We start from the raw sequence: 17,348 nt of genomic DNA, 5'->3' as shown, positions 1-17,348 counted from the left end.
CCAGGGAACCCCCCCCCCCCAGAAGCAAAGATTTGAGTTAAAAACGTTCGCTCTGAAAGAATATATATTCAAAGATCTGCGCCGCATTGTCGCGATTTTTCTAAAATAGCAGACTTATAGATCTGCTATTTTTCAATAGCTAACACTCCAAAAGGGGTTTTTAATGGTTTTCATTTAGTTCTAGTCACATTTTAGTCATCCGAAATGTGTTAGTCTAGTTTTAAATATGCCATAACATTTTAGTCGATTTTACACTTGCTGAAAATAGCTGATCTACAAGCTGTAGACGGGCTATTTTCAGCATGCAACCAAGTGTTATACATGACTTATACTGGATCTCTTTGATTGGTTGAATACAGTTTGCAAAAGACAAAATCACAACTGTGTGAAGTGAGCGCCGCTCTTATCGTCATATAAATCCTCTCATTCTCAACCAATGGGATGTTTGGTTGAGTGGCTACTAGCTAAGCTATACGCATGTTCGGTCCTAGTGGGCGACATTTGACATTAAAACAAATGTTTGTTTTTTTTGAGCGGTGCAACCTATCTACAAGCTCGTAGCGCGCCACCGAGTGGCGCGCTATGAGCTTGTAGATCTGCTATTTTTCAATAGCTATAAAGCAGAACATGATGCTAACACCAAAAGGGGTTAATTAGACAGGCTCTTAGTGAGTGAGGGGCTCCGATTGTCTTATAGCCACTGGACCTCTCCTCCTCCACCCCTCCCCCTCCCCCTCCTCCCCCCCTCCTCCTCCTCTCCCTTCGGGCCTCCAATTAAAGGCCGTCTTTCTTTGGGAGAGACGCTCCGCGGAGCGGAGAATGGAATGTCTACAGTGGGTCGCCCCGGGCGACAGGGCGAGCGAGGGGGCCGGAGAATGGACGACCCACAGAGAGAGAGAGAGAGAGAGAGAGAGAGAGAGAGAGAGAGAGGGGGGGGGGGGAAGAGAGAGAGAGAGAGAGAGAGAGAGAGAGAGAGAGAGAGAGAGGGGGGGGGGGGGGGGAAGAGAGAGAGAGAGAGAGAGAGAGAGAGAGAGAGAGAGAGAGAGAGAGAGGCTAGTTGTATACGGTATACCCGAGTGGGTTTGGGCAAAGTTAAACGAAGATTAATCTATAAAAAGCTAAACATTTAGAACCAATGACAAAACTTCCATCTTGTAACGTCGGTTCATAGAATAATCAACATGCATGTTTTTTTTCTTCTCCGTAAGTATATACTGCTCAGAGACCACAGAGAAAGGTGGTTTTGGGGGCGGGGGGGGGGGCAGTTTTTCATATCAAGGTCCGTTATTATTAATTAATTCAGCCTCTGAGCGGAGCAGCAGGTTCAGCCTCTCAGACACAGAACTACAGAATGTTTTCCCTCTCAGACACAGAACTACAGAATGTTTTCTTGTATTGCTGTAGCCAGAGTGTGTTCTGTGAGATAAGGCTGGCTTGTTTGTGCATTCTTACAATTCTTACAATTGAGAGGGTGTGTGTGTATGTGTATACAGTGTGTGTGTGTGTGTGTGTGTGTGTGTGTGTGTGTGTGTGTGTGTGTGTGTGTGTGTGTGTGTGTGTGCGTGTGTGTGTGTGCGTGCTCACCATTCAGAGGGGGGCTGTCATGGACCCCTCCTCGCTCCAGAGGATAGGAGATGAGCTCTGAGTGGGGGGGGCAGGATGGAGACCCTTCCCCTGGAAACTCTGGCAGCCAACTGGGCACGCACACACACACACACACACACACACACACACACACACACACACACACACACACACACACACACACACACACACACACACACACACACACACACACACACACACACACGATGTGAGAACATGTGAGGGTACCTACCCTAGGGGACACGGGAGAACATGTGAGGGTACCTACCCTAGGGGACACGGGGAGAACATGTGAGGGTACCTACCCTAGGGGACACGGGGAGAACATGTGAGGGTACCTACCCTAGGGGACACGGGGAGAACATGTGAGGGTACCTACCCTAGGGGACACGGGGAGAACATGTGAGGGTACCTACCCTAGGGGACAGGGGGAGAACATGTGAGGGTATACCTACCCTAGGGGACACGGGGAGAACATGTGAGGGTACCTACCCTAGGGGACACGGGGAGAACATGTGAGGGTACCTGCCCTAGGGGACACGGGGAGAACATGTGAGGGTACCTACCCTAGGGGACACGGGGAGAACATGTGAGGGTACCTACCCTAGGGGACACGGGGAGAACATGTGAGGGTACCTACCCTAGGGGACACGGGGAGAACATGTGAGGGTACCTACCCTAGGGGACACGGGGAGAACATGTGAGGGTACCTACCCTAGGGGACACGGGGAGAACATGTGAGGGTACCTACCCTAGGGGACACGGGGAGAACATGCAAGAAAGGCCCTTTCGCCAACCCCGACTCAGGTATGGGCACTGATGACGCGGAGGCAGGGCTTAAAGCCAAAAACAATCCCAAGACTGATTTTTTTTTTTTTTCAAATCTGCACTGATCTCGTTAAATCACTGAAATCAGTCCCCAGGATTGAGAACTTTAACCCCTGCGCGGAGGAGGGAACACGCCACCCAGCGCCACCCAGTGGGAATCGAACCCAGGACCTTCTAGCTCTGAGGCGACAGCACTATACCGACTGTGCCACCGTGCCCCTACGCGGCTTATTTCTAAGCTATAATGTTGGGCCTAGTTGAATAGCCGACTAGTTGCTTAAAACCGTTTCAGTTCGTACGACGTGTGAGGCCGTCATAAGGATCCTGAAATATTAGTGCCTACGACGTCTGTGGACGTCCTAGAGACGCGGGGCGAGATAAGAATATTCAGAATTTTTCCTATATTTTTTTTGGACATTTTGCTTTTCGCTTGCCGTACGCCAACGCTCAGTGCAAATATTAGCTTGACATTGACTCCCATGTTAGCGCGGCGGAAAGAATGACTCGTATCTCCTAATCCAGGGCGCTCTCCGTGGTGATGAACGGATCGATATGCTGGCGCTTCATTTCTGCTCCTCATCCGTCTCTCCCGCAAAATATGAACGCTTTTTGGAGCGTAAAAAAATTAATTAAGATGATCGGGGATTCTGAGGTCACTTAGTAAAGTCAACTTTTTTAGGAAAGTGTTTCCGGTTCATGGCTTTCAGAGTAAAAGCGATCAGACAACTCTGGCACCCCGGAGCTTCTATTTTGATGCACTTCCGGCACTAAATGTGTTAGCCCCGGCTGGCACGCAACCGCGCACGCACGCACGCACACACTCATGCTTTGGAACAGAGGAGTGTGTAGGAAGTGAAACCGTTGGAATGCAGAGTAGTGGTTTTGTTTACCTTTGGCTAAGGAGTAGCTCTTGGTGTGTGCAGCTTCCTGCTTCCTGAATGGAGAAAGGGACAGCGTCATTTAATCATGTAATCACATGTGTAGCTCATACATATATTATTATATATGCTACTTTAAGCATTCAAACAGGTCGGGGTCATATACAAGACCCTACATGGTCTGTGCCCGCCCCCCCTAAGTGAATTAATTAAACGAAAGCGCGATAGGGGAATCAGTACCAGAGCAACTACTCGAGGAGACTGCGAAGTGCCGCACCGGCAAACAACATTGGGCCAAAATGTCCTCTCAGTACAGGGTTGTGTAGCATCATGGAATGGCCTTCCTCTGAGTATAAGGGACTGTGTAGCATCATGGAATGGCCTTATCCTCTGCGTATAAGGGACTGTGTAGTATCATGGAATGGCCTTCCTCTGCGTATAAGGGACTGTGTAGCATCATGGAATGGCCTTCCTCTGCGTATAAGGGACTGTGTAGCATCATGGAATGGCCTTATCCTCTGCGTATAAGGGACTGTGTAGCATCATGGAATGGCCTTCCTCTGCGTATAAGGGACTGTGTAGCATGGAATGGCCTTCCTCTGCGTATAAGGGACTGTGTAGCATCATGGAATGGCCTTCCTCTGCGTATAATGGACTGTGTAGCATCATGGAATGGCCTTCCTCTGCGTATAAGGGACTGTGTAGCATCATGGAATGGCCTTATCCTCTGCGTATAAGGGACTGTGTAGCATCATGGAATGGCCTTCCTCTGAGTATAAGGGACTGTGTAGCATCATGGAATGGCCTTCCTCTGAGTATAAGGGACTGTGTAGCATCATGGAATGGCCTTCCTCTGAGTATAAGGGACTGTGTAGCATCATGGAATGGCCTTCCTCTGCGTATAATGGACTGTGTAGCATCATGGAATGGCCTTCCTCTGAGTATAAGGGACTGTGTAGCATCATGTAATGGCCTTCCTCTGCGTATAAGGGACTGTGTAGCATCATGGAATGGCCTTCCTCTGCGTATAAGGGACTGTGTAGCATCATGGAATGGCCTTATCCTCTGCGTATAAGGGACTGTGTAGCATCATGTAATGGCCTTCCTCTGCGTATAAGGGACTGTGTAGCATCATGGAATGGCCTTCCTCTGCGTATAAGGGACTGTGTAGCATCATGGAATGGCCTTATCCTCTGCGTATAAGGGACTGTGTAGCATCATGGAATGGCCTTCCTCTGCGTATAAGGGACTGTGTAGCATCATGGAATGGCCTTCCTCTGAGTATAAGGGACTGTGTAGCATCATGGAATGGCCTTCCTCTGAGTATAAGGGACTGTGTAGCATCATGGAATGGCCTTCCTCTGAGTATAAGGGACTGTGTAGCATCATGGAATGGCCTTCCTCTGCGTATAATGGACTGTGTAGCATCATGGAATGGCCTTATCCTCTGCGTATAAGGGACTGTGTAGCATCATGGAATGGCCTTCCTCTGCGTATAAGGGACTGTGTAGCATCATGGAATGGCCTTCCTCTGCGTATAAGGGACTGTGTAGCATCATGGAATGGCCTTCCTCTGCGTATAAGGGACTGTGTAGCATCATGGAATGGCCTTATCCTCTGCGTATAAGGGACTGTGTAGCATCATGGAATGGCCTTCCTCTGCGTATAAGGGACTGTGTAGCATGGAATGGCCTTATCCTCTGCGTATAAGGGACTGTGTAGCATGGAATGGCCTTCCTCTGCGTGTAAGGGACTGTGTAGCATGGAATGGCCTTCCTCTGCGTATAAGGGACTGTGTAGCATCATGGAATGGCCTTATCCTCTGCGTATAAGGGACTGTGTAGCATCATGGAATGGCCTTATCCTCTGCGTATAAGGGACTGTGTAGCATCATGGAATGGCCTTCCTCTGCGTATAAGGGACTGTGTAGCATCATGGAATGGCCTTCCTCTGAGTATAAGGGACTGTGTAGCATGGAATGGCCTTCCTCTGCGTATAAGGGACTGTGTAGCATGGAATGGCCTTATCCTCTGCGTATAAGGGACTGTGTAGCATGGAATGGCCTTATCCTCTGCGTATAAGGGACTGTGTAGCATCATGGAATGGCCTTATCCTCTGCGTATAAGGGACTGTGTAGCATCATGGAATGGCCTTCCTCTGAGTATAAGGGACTGTGTAGCATCATGGAATGGCCTTATCCTCTGCGTATAAGGGACTGTGCTACAGTTCCCTCTTTTAAATACAATCTGAAAAAATGGTTGCTTGAAAACCAAAGCTGCAACCATTCATGATTATTTTAGGTGTATTTATTTTTTATGCTGTGTTCCCTTTAATGTAATGTTATGTAAATGTATTCCACTGTTTGACTGTCTGTTTTTTATGCTGTGTTCCCTTTAATGTAATGTTATGTAAATGTATTCCACTGTTTGACTGTCTGTTTTTCATGCTGTGTTCCCTTATATGTAATGTTATGTCAATGCATTCCACTGTTTGACTGTCTGTTTTTCATGCTGTGTTCCCTTATATGTAATGTTATGTAAATGTATTCCACTGTTTGACTGTCTGTTTTTCATGCTGTGTTCCCTTTAATGTAATGTTATGTAAATGTATTCCACTGTTTGACTCTCTGTTTTTCATGCTGTGTTCCCTTTAATGTAATGTTATGTAAATGTATTCCACTGTTTGACTGTCTGTTTTTCATGCTGTGTTCCCTAATGTAATGTTATGTAAATGTATTCCACTGTTTGACTGTCTGTTTTTCATGCTGTGTTCCCTTATATGTAATGTCATGTAAATGTATTCCACTGTTTGACTGTCTGTTTTTCCGTGTTGTGTTTCCTGTGAGGACTGCGGATGGGAATTAGCAACTGTGCTATATCCGGTGTATTTACGTTCATGTGACGGCCATTAATATGCATTGTCCAAATAAACAAATAAAGTAATGTAATCATGTGTAGCTCATGTATATATATTCTACTTTAATCATGTATTTATTACGCATTCATGGCTGTGATGGAATGTGATGATTTTCCCCTGATGACACACAGTAAGTCAATGGATTTTTCTTAATTTAATTCATGTCATGTTGGAAGCAGGGAATCATAGCTTCAAATGGACACATTGGTTGTTCAGTTTGACCCACCAGTTTTGGAGATATGGCTTATAGAGTATAATGTCTTGCAGAGAAACAGCGAGTTGAGAAAACAGGCTTTGAAAGGTTCACTTCTGTGGACTCTAACATTACACATATAGCTACATGTTGGGGCATTTATTTCATATTTACATGTCTTCTGTGGTCTCTAACATTACACCTATAGCTACATGTTTAAGCATTTATTTCATATTTACATGTCTTCTGTGGTCTCTAACATTACACCTATAGCTACATGTTTAAGCATTTATTTCATATTTACATGTCTTCTGTGGTCTCTAACATTACACCTATAGCTACATGTTTAAGCATTTATTTCATATTTACATGTCTTCTGTGGACTCTAACATTACACCTATAGCTACATGTTTGGGCATTTATTTCATATTTACATGTCTTCTGTGGTCTCTAACATTACACCTAGCTACATGTTTAAGCATTTATTTCATATTTACATGTCTTCTGTGGTCTCTAACATTACACCTAACTACATGTTTAAGCATTTATTTCATATTTACATGTCTTCTGTGGTCTCTAACATTACACCTATAGCTACATGTTTAAGCATTTATTTCATATTTACATGTCTTCTGCGGTCTCTAACATTACACCTAGCTACATGTTTAAGCATTTATTTCATATTTACATGTCTTCTGTGGTCTCTAACATTACACCTAGCTACATGTTTAAGCATTTATTTCATATTTACATGTCTTCTGTGGTCTCTAACATTACACCTATAGCTACATGTTTAAGCATTTATTTCATATTTACATGTCTTCTGTGATCTCTAACATTACACCTAGCTACATGTTTAAGCATTTATTTCATATTTACATGTCTTCTGTGGACTCTAACATTACACCTAGCTACATGTTTAAGCATTTATTGAATATTTACATGTCTTCTGTGGACTCTAACATTACACCTATAGCTACATGTTTATGCATTTATTGAATATTTACATGTCTTGTGGTCTCTAACATTACACCTAGCTACATGTTTAAGCATTTATTTCATATTTACATGTCTTCTGTGGTCTCTCTAACATTACACCTAGCTACATGTTTAAGCATTTATTTCATATTTACATGTCTTCTGTGGACTCTAACATTACACCTAGCTACATGTTTAAGCATTTATTTCATATTTACATGTCTTCTGTGGTCTCTCTAACATTACACCTATAGCTACATGTTTAAGCATTTATTTCATATTTACATGTCTTCTGTGGACTCTATAACATTACACATACTGTAGCTACATGTTTAAGCATTTATTTAATATTTACATGTCTTCTGTGATCTCTAACATTACACCTAGCTACATGTTTAAGCATTTATTTCATATTTACATGTCTTGTGGTCTCTAACATTACACCTAGCTACATGTTTAAGCATTTATTTCATATATGTCTTCTGTGGTCTCTAACATTACAAATAGCTACTGTACATGTTTAAGCATTTATTTCATATTTACATGTCTTCTGTGGTCTCTAACATTACACCTATAGCTACATGTTTAAGCATTTATTTCATATTTACATGCCTTCTGTGGTCTCTAACATTACACCTATAGCTACATGTTTAAGCATTTATTTCATATTTACATGTCTTCTGTGATCTCTAACATTACACCTAGGTGAGATTTACCTTCTCTAGTCTTCCACCACAGATATGAATCAAAGATGTTGTGTGTGAGGTGAGATTGACTATGAATCAAAGATGTTGTGTGTGAGGTGAGATTGACTATGAATCAAAGATGTTGTGTGTGAGGTGAGATTGACTATGAATCAAAGATGTTGTGTGTGAGGTGAGATTGACTATGAATCAAAGATGTTGTGTGTGAGGTGAGATTGACTATGAATCAAAGATGTTGTGTGTGAGGTGAGATTTACCGTCTCTTCCACCACACTCCAGCCAGCAAACAGCTGATGCACAGGACCAGCCCCAAGGCCACGCCCACAGCTACTACCATTGGCTGACTGGAACCTGTGGGGGTGGGGGGGGGGGGGGGAAGCCTGACAATCAGAGCTCAATAATCAGTCGCTCGGGCAGGCGAAACAGAGCGAAACTGAGTCATTGACTGTTCTAAAGATGTTGCAAAATTATCCCTCTCTATCCCCGGCCTATATCTGCCACTTATATGCGATGTTCAGCCAATCACAGCGCAGAATGACACACCTTCCAGCCAATCACAGCTGAGGACACAATTCAAGATTCAATTCAATGCATGGAATACGGATGTGTATATCAAAGGAAGACTCCTGGACAAACTCCGGTAAATTCCCAAATTGTACCATCACACCTGTGTATATTACCGTATATTACTGTATGTATGCCCGCTAAACTTGAGGTTTACGGGAAGATCTAGTGCCCACAATTGCCCGTTAACTGCTCTTTTCATGCAGTGTTCCACATCCGGGGAACCGGATATATGACAAATCATGACAATGAACACAATGTTTTGGGGCCGATCAAATAATTTATAAGAAGAAAAACAAAACAAATAGTGTTGTCTCCTGCCTTTATTTTCTTCGTTCTAATGATTTGATCGGTGAGAGAGGTGAGATTCATTTCCTGGGCCACTCGTTGTTCTGAAAGGGGGAGGGACTGCGACGCTCTATTGGCACGGCAAATGGGTTACAAAGATCGGAGGAGAAGAAAAAAAGTAGGGGTATTGCTCTGAATCAAAAAAACGTTTGAGAACGACTGGAGTTGAAAAGGGATACATACCGAGGCTGGTGTCTCTGACCACCACGGGACCCCCGGTGACCATGACCACGGGCCCCCCGGTGACCCCCACGGGCCCCGCGGTGAGCGGGGGGGTGGTGGAGGTGGGGGAGGAGGTGTGGGGGGGCAGCGCCGTGCTACTGAAGTTACGTCTGACGGGAGGAGGGTCTGGAAACACAGACGATAAGACACAACACACAGGATGTGTATTAGTCTGGAAACACAGACAATAAGACACAACACACAGGATGTGTATTAGTCTGGAAACACAGACAATAAGACACAACACAGGATGTGTATTAGTCTGGAAACACAGACAATAAGACACAACACAGGATGTGTATTAGTCTGGAAACACAGACGATAAGACACAACACACAGGATGTGTATTAGTCTGGAAACACAGACAATAAGACACAACACAGGATGTGTATTAGTCTGGAAACACAGACAATAAGACACAACACAGGATGTGTATTAGTCTGGAAACACAGACAATAAGACACAACACTAGGGCTGGGCGATATGACAAAATCTCATATCACGATATAGAATTTATTTTATCACGATAACGATATACTCACGATATAGCATATTTTTTACGATACCTATTTTTTTATCTAAAATAATTGATTTTTGTTCAGGTCGAGTACTTTACTGTACTTGGACTGTACTGTACTGTACTGTACTGTACAAGCTCTCCTCCCTGGCCTCTGTCTGTGTTAGGCTGCACAACAGTGACACTTGGTGGTGACAATAGTTATGCTATTTCCGTGCTCGGATACAGGGACAGGGACACACATAGCTGTCTATAATGGTTGCACCACTCAAAAAACAATTAAATTCACATTATCCACTCTACTTATATGAATATAATACTGATGCCCTTCCCATGCACAGACAGGCCCAAAGCAAGTACAAAAATATTACAAAATAAAATGTATATAATAATAATTAGAGGCTGAACTCAATTGTTCAGCCTCTGTAGACATTTTTAAAGCACAGCTCAAGACCCACTTCTACAACATTGCTTTTAATTGAACTTTTATTTTTTGTTATTCATGTCCTCACTGTATTGCATCACTGCTTGTTTTTTAATGTCGTTGCCTTGCTTTTCTTTTTTTCTCCATTGCTCTGTAAAGCACTTTGAGAGCTGCATTTCATGTCATGAAAGGTGCTATACAAAAAAAAAATTATTAGTATTATTAATAATAATTATTATTATGACAATTAAAAAGAAAAAAGAAAGAAATAAGACGTTGCCATTCAGACACAGAATTACAGGCCTGTGTCTGCATTAAATTGGCTTAAGGAAAAAATAAATATCTCATGTCACAGTTTGTCACTACAGTTGTTTCAGTTCATTTAAGCTCTGTATAGGGAATCAACATGTTCTGTTGTAGTTATAGTTTAGTTTGTTAAAGACGTCGGGCAGCTTAACGATGTTTAATTGACTACAGGCGATAGAGTGAGAGAGAGAGTGAGAGAGAACGCGATCGTATATGGGAGTCTGGGACGAGTGGGGCTTTTTCTTTTCCTTTTTTTTTGATGATCACAACAAAGTCAGCGTCTTGTGTTGTTGTTGTAAGCTGTTGCTGAATTAAGGACTTTTCAAATGGAATAATTTATTTGGAACAATAAAACAAGACAGACACGCACGCAGCAGGAGGACTGCACAGGTAAGAGGAACGTCTTCGTCTTGGAAGAAGTTTGCAGTGCACCCAACGACGGACAAGCTTATTGTTCAACTGTGTAAAACATGCGTGGCTCACGCAATTTATCAATTTGACCCAACATGAAACCTGCATTTATAACAGTGAATGACCGGTTACTTTAGGGCGCGTTCGGAAATAGCGCACTAGGCGCACTGTGCAATGCAAACTGATAGATGAGTTCGCTCCGGTGTGGTATTTCCGAACGTGCCCCTTACACCGCTCTGAATCTCGTCAGCCATCATCTCCCTTCATGTAATCAAAACCACTTCCATATCCATACAATGGAAGACGTTGCCCCTCTTTTAGGTGCAAGCACCACCTCGGCTTGTGTTGTGGTCGTGTTGGCCTTAGAGTATATAATAGAGAAGACATCCGAAAGGTGTTGGCTCACTGTTTTCAGTGCGCGCGGTGGGCTGCTGGGCATGCCGTATGTAACTGTCCCAGCAATGGGTATTTGGGTATTTTGTACTTTTCTATTTCTATTTGCTATTATATTTTCTATCTATTTTCTATTCTATTTTTCTTGCTAATGTGAACATTAGAGGTACATTTTTTGGGTACAAATTGTATGTGCATGCCGTGGGTGGTGCCTGGTCCTTAATGCCTGGTTAATTATGACGTGTGGAGGGCGTGCAGGAAGAGCCTGTATTAATGGCACCTGTGTGAGCTGGCTCAGTCAGAACAGAGTTGCGAGGAGCTCTGCTCACGCCAAACAGAGCGTCCTCAAATAAGAAACATAAGAGAATCGATAGTAGCTCCTAGAAGAAGTGGCAGAAGGCGCACACGGTATGTTACATGTTGTTGGTTTCTTTGTTTGTAAACAGTGTTGTAATTGTTTGTTTACGTTTCATCTTGTTTGTTTACCCATAATCCGGAAGTCATGATTGACCGACGTTACAACAAAGACATTTACATTGCATATTTCATGGTGGTTAAGAGAATATTGTATGTTTTGTGTTACAGTTTTCACGGTGTCAACTTTGGGAAATAAAACCCTTTTGAGACAGCAGTTGGAGCGTTGTCATATTTCTGCTGGCTAGGAGCCGCTACAGTGAAAAACGTAGCCACCACCGCTGGGGAGGAAGAGAAGACCAGGTCCAGAGTCGGCCATTCCTCCTCCTCGTAACGGCGGTGAGCATCGGGACAAAGCGTTCCAGATCTACACAACACGAGAGGAGCCGGGAGTCGAGAGGGGCTTTCCGGGGATTCCTCCAGTGCCACGGACCACCTGGCACCCTGTCTTTCTGCGTGCTCCAGCCAGCACGCATTTGGAGTGACATCGCGCCTATGAACGAAACCTAAGACGAGACGTGTGGACCTGCGGAGCAGGAAGGTGACGCTGCAGTGGTCATGACGGCCACAAGAAGGCGGCGTCGTTCCGTTTCGAGTCCAAGTTTCAGAGGAGAACGTTCTTTGCGCAAAGAGTCACGTGACAGGTCAGACTGTAGCCTATGTTGTGTGGGTGAAGAAGAAATATAAACTCTAAGCTAAGACAAGGTAAACTGTCTTGGTAGGGGGGACTTTGATCTTGTCTGAGAAAATAGATAGGGTTGAGTTCGAGACATTCTGCTCATTTATTATTCTCTAAGAGAGTGAGCCATAATTGGCATTCTGGTATATTCATTTGTAAAACAAAAAGGTGTTTCTACAAGAGGTTCTATTTATCTATTTGTCTATTTTCTATTTTTATCTATTTGTCTATTTTCTATCTAACAACTTTGTTGTTAAAAAACAAGAAAAACAAAACAAAAACGGGAAATATATAACTTGGTGTATTTTTCTAGACTAAGACACTCATCAAAATGGATGAGGGTGTGGTTGTTCCCCCAGAGCAAATGACTCCTGAAAAAATGTGGGAGTTATTAAATCAGGACATAAAGAAGAGAGGGAGGAACTTTTTCTCTGCATACGGAGAATTCAAGTCAGAAGTGCAGTGGGTTAGACTACAGCTAAAGGAGGAATGCACACAAACTGAATTAGATGAACATGTAGGAACTATTGAGGATTGCAAATCAAACGTAATAAAAATGTACGAGAGTTTGAGGGCAATATCAACCCCAGCTCAAGATGTACGGAGGCAGGTAGACACCTGCGTCTCGGCAGCCGGTGAAATAATTGAACTGCTGAATATGCGTTCAAGAGAGGCTGGGGCGATGTGTGGCTCGGCTGTGTCGGGAGCGGAGCGAGGCAGCCAGCGAGGATTGCTAGACGCAATCACAATTTTGAGAGAAGGAGCAGCGGCGCGAGTGGCTTCATTGAAGGCTGAGATGTTCAGGGAGGAAGAGATTTCGGCCCAGAGAGAGGAACTGAGGCTGAGTACCCAAAGAAGGGATGTGGCACCGGCGGGTGTCCGGCCTCCGGGTCAGCCTGTGACTCAGCCATGTGATCGGGGCCCTCACAGTGCGCCGATCCTTCGTTCCACTGAGTGGGAAAGTGGAGATGACCCCGAAGGAGAGTGCTGGTACCCCAAGAACATGGAGGAGCTCGTCACGGTGGATGAGGTGGGTGAAGAAGACAACTCTATCATCGAGCCAGACCTTCCCGAGCTGGTGGAGGATTCTTCCTGTACCAAAGAGCCCACGGCAGAGGAAGTGGTGGAGGAGGTCGCACCTCCGCCTGAGATCAGCCATTGCACTGAGACACAGGAGTCTCCTGAGGAGGAGAACAAGGAGAATGGCGATGGAATGGAAGAAACGTCGCCGATGGAGAAGGAAGCGGAGGTTGTGCTTGCAGCCAGTCCAGGCAGCCAGACTCTCAGCACAATGGCTCCTGAACAATTGAGCAAAGATATCCAGAAGAAGAAGAGGAAATGGAAGAAGTCTTCAGCCAGCAGGGCGTCCGACGGCTCGGCAGCTGAAGCCGACCCAGACGGCAAGAAGAAAAGGATGAAAAAAGCCGCCGGAGGAAGAGGAAGGCAGAGCGAAGCAATAAAGACTCGTCCTCTGAGTCCTCAGTGGATTCTGAAAAGAAGGAAAAAAAAGAAAAGAAGGAAAAGATCAGCATCCAAGAACTCCACTGAAGTAGGATGGGAGAAGAACATCGTCATAATTGCTGATGTATCCACAGCCTTGACGGAGGTTTCCGGATTGTCAGGAAGAACAAAGAAAAGGAAGAGAAAAAGGTGGAATGGAAAGAGACGAGTGAAGATGAAGGTCCATGGGGGCAGCGTAACTTAGGAGGAGGGCCTGACAAATGTAAGCCTCCAAATCAAATGCAAACCACAGTTGCTATTTTAATACAAAAAGGGGAAAATGTATTTTTGGTTGGTCAAAGATCAATATAAAAAAATGATTGTGACACTTGGGTTCTATTAAGAAATGAAAATACAGATTTATACAGCCTAAATAGTGCAAGGCAGTACTAAATCACTGTATTTTGGGGGCAGTGTAACTGTCCCAGCAATGGGTATTTGGGTATTTTGTACTTTTCTATTTCTATTTGCTATTATATTTTCTATCTATTTTCTATTCTATTTTTCTTGCTAATGTGAACATTAGAGGTACATTTTTTGGGTACAAATTGTATGTGCATGCCGTGGGTGGTGCCTGGTCCTTAATGCCTGGTTAATTATGACGTGTGGAGGGCGTGCAGGAAGAGCCTGTATTAATGGCACCTGTGTGAGCTGGCTCAGTCAGAACAGAGTTGCGAGGAGCTCTGCTCACGCCAAACAGAGCGTCCTCAAATAAGAAACATAAGAGAATCGATAGTAGCTCCTAGAAGAAGTGGCAGAAGGCGCACACGGTATGTTACATGTTGTTGGTTTCTTTGTTTGTAAACAGTGTTGTAATTGTTTGTTTACGTTTCATCTTGTTTGTTTACCCATAATCCGGAAGTCATGATTGACCGACGTTACAACAAAGACATTTACATTGCATATTTCATGGTGGTTAAGAGAATATTGTATGTTTTGTGTTACAGTTTTCACGGTGTCAACTTTGGGAAATAAAACCCTTTTGAGACAGCAGTTGGAGCGTTGTCATATTTCTGCTGGCTAGGAGCCGCTACACCGTATATAAGCGCTGTGACGTAAAATACTGCCGTAAAGCGAAACGGCGATATAAGCGATATAGCTTTTTTTTCGTGATAGACATTTTCTATCGAAAATACGATATATATCGTCATATCGCCCAGCCCTACACAACACAGGATGTGTATTAGTCTGGAAACACAGTCAATAAGACACAATACAGGATGTGTATTAGTCTGGAAACACAGACAATAAGACACAATACAGGATGTGTATTAGTCTGGAAACACAGACAATAAGACACAACACAGGATGTGTATTAGTCTGGAAACACAGACAATAAGACACAACACAGGATGTGTATTAGTCTGGAAACACAGACAATAAGACACAGTACAGGATGTGTATTAGTCTGGAAACACAGACAATAAGACACAACACAGGATGTGTATTAGTCTGGAAACACAGACAATAAGACACAACACAGGATGTGTATTAGTCTGGAAACACAGTCAATAAGACACAATACAGGATGTGTATTAGTCTGGAAACACAGACAATAAGACACAACACAGGATGTGTATTAGTCTGGAAACACAGACAATAAGACACAACACAGGATGTGTATTAGTCTGGAAACACAGACAATAAGACACAACACAGGATGTGTATTAGTCTGGAAACACAGACAATAAGACACAACACAGGATGTGTATTAGTCTGGAAACACAGACAATAAGACACAGTACAGGATGTGTATACAACGTCCCATAGGCCAGCAGGTCACAATACATACAGGATGTGTATACAACGTCCCATAGGCCAGCAGGTCACAATACATACAGGATGTGTATACAACGTCCCATAGGCCAGCAGGTCACAATACATACAGGATGTGTATACAACATCCCATAGGCCAGCAGGACACAATACATACAGGATGTGTAATACAACGTCCTATAGGCCAGCAGGTCACAATACATACAGGATGTGTATACAACATCCCATAGGCCAGCAGGACACAATACAAATCCATGTTAGTATTTAATTAACCCATTCTGGGCATGCTTTAGCTATTGAAAAATAGCAGATCTACAAGCTCGTAGCGCGCCACCGAGTGGCGCGCTACGAGCTTGTAGGTCTGCTATTTTTTTAAATCAAAGAACGACTGACATTTTTTTTAGAATCTGATCTCAGGTCAGAATGGGTTAATAATATAATACATGTTGCTCACCCCCTGCAGAGCGGGGCCCGGGGGGGGGCGTGGCGGCCCTGGTGGTGGTCAGAGGGGGCGTGGTGTCCCCCCCGCTTGGGGGCGGGGCCAGCCTGCCCGCCGCGGCGGCGGCGGGGGGGGGGCAGCCCAGCAGCGTGGCGCGGAGGAAGAGGAGGCGGGGCAGCGGGCCGCCCCCGGCCACGCCCCCGGCCACGCCCCCGGCCACGCCCCCCGTCGGGCCGCCTCCTCCGTGGCGGTGCCACGCCAGCGGCTGCAGGCGCACGAAGCGAGCCACCACCGGAGGGAACATGCTGTTGAGCGCCCTCTGGTGGCCTTCAGCGTGGGCCTCAAACACCTGCAGGGAGGAAAACCAGGAGCCTGGTTAATAAACCAGACTAATATCGCACGGATCCGCGGGATATTAGTCTTTTAGTCTTCCAGGGAAACATTTTCTCTTTGACGCAATTGGTCAGAGCTACTGTCAGTCAAAGGTCTCAAGCATTGAACGTCACCGTACCAAAGCCCCGCCCATATTGCATACCGTGTCCCGATTGGAGGCCACATTCTCTGGAGTAGGAAAAGGGGCGTAAAATTGAGCCTCTCCAGACCGAAATCCGCCGGTAGGCAATTTTTTTTTTTGCCAACGGCTGATTCGGTCTGGTTTATTAACCAGGCTAGAAAACCAGGTGGGCGATTATTTTGACGGCACATTTTTTTAGATTTTTTTTTTTTTTTTTGGTCATGGTCTTTGGAATGAAACTTAAAGGGATTGTGACATTAAATAAAAGGTTTTGGAATTGTTCTTGTTTTTTTTAGGTTTTCTAATTGCACCCAAAAAACATGAACTTTTAACATTCAGTAGATTTTCTGTGATCTGGGGTTTTCTGGCTCAAACAGGTGCTCTGATTTGCCGGCAGATTGTGATGTAAGACCCTGCAAATCCCATATATGTCAATGGGATTTGCCAGCAGATGTCACTGTTTTCACTGTGTTGCCTGTTTTCATTGTAGCTCAAAAGGCTTCCAAACCCCAAAGAAAACTTCAGACCACAGAAAATCCACTGAATGTTCAAAGTTCAGGTTTTTTGGGTGTAATTTAGGTCATAAAACCTAAAAGAAAAAAAGAAAAAAAAAGAAAATGAATGTCATAAAACCTTTAATTTAGTTTTAGTCATACACTCGATTGCATGCTGAAAATAGCAGATCTACAAAATCTCACAACGCGTCACATCTATAGCGTTTAGGTTGTTTAGGCGTTTG

The 17,348-nt window shown here is 44.2% G+C and overlaps 1 protein-coding gene across 1 annotated transcript in view; it reads right to left on the bottom strand.

Moving 5' to 3' along the window:
• Positions 1-1,587: 1,587 nt before the first annotated feature.
• LOC310856092 (discoidin, CUB and LCCL domain-containing protein 1-like) overlaps positions 1,588-17,348 on the bottom strand; it is a gene marked incomplete at its 3' end in the record, with an annotated part of 77,004 nt that continues 61,243 nt past the window's right edge. Inside the window, exons 8-12 of the mRNA XM_083761309.1 lie at positions 16,111-16,444; positions 9,198-9,362; positions 8,360-8,453; positions 3,324-3,367; positions 1,588-1,694 (exon numbers count right to left, since the gene is read on the bottom strand). Of these exons, the coding sequence (XP_083617435.1) occupies positions 1,588-1,694; positions 3,324-3,367; positions 8,360-8,453; positions 9,198-9,362; positions 16,111-16,444 (744 nt within the window). The remainder of the gene's footprint in view (positions 1,695-3,323; positions 3,368-8,359; positions 8,454-9,197; positions 9,363-16,110; positions 16,445-17,348) is intronic.

Source organism: Protomyctophum parallelum (genome assembly GCF_964188405.1).
Source record: "Protomyctophum parallelum genome assembly, chromosome: 3".
Lineage (NCBI taxonomy): Eukaryota > Metazoa > Chordata > Actinopteri > Myctophiformes > Myctophidae > Protomyctophum > Protomyctophum parallelum.
The sequence above is the reverse complement of the archived record's forward strand: the minus strand, read 5'-3'. Positions and strand labels throughout refer to the sequence as shown.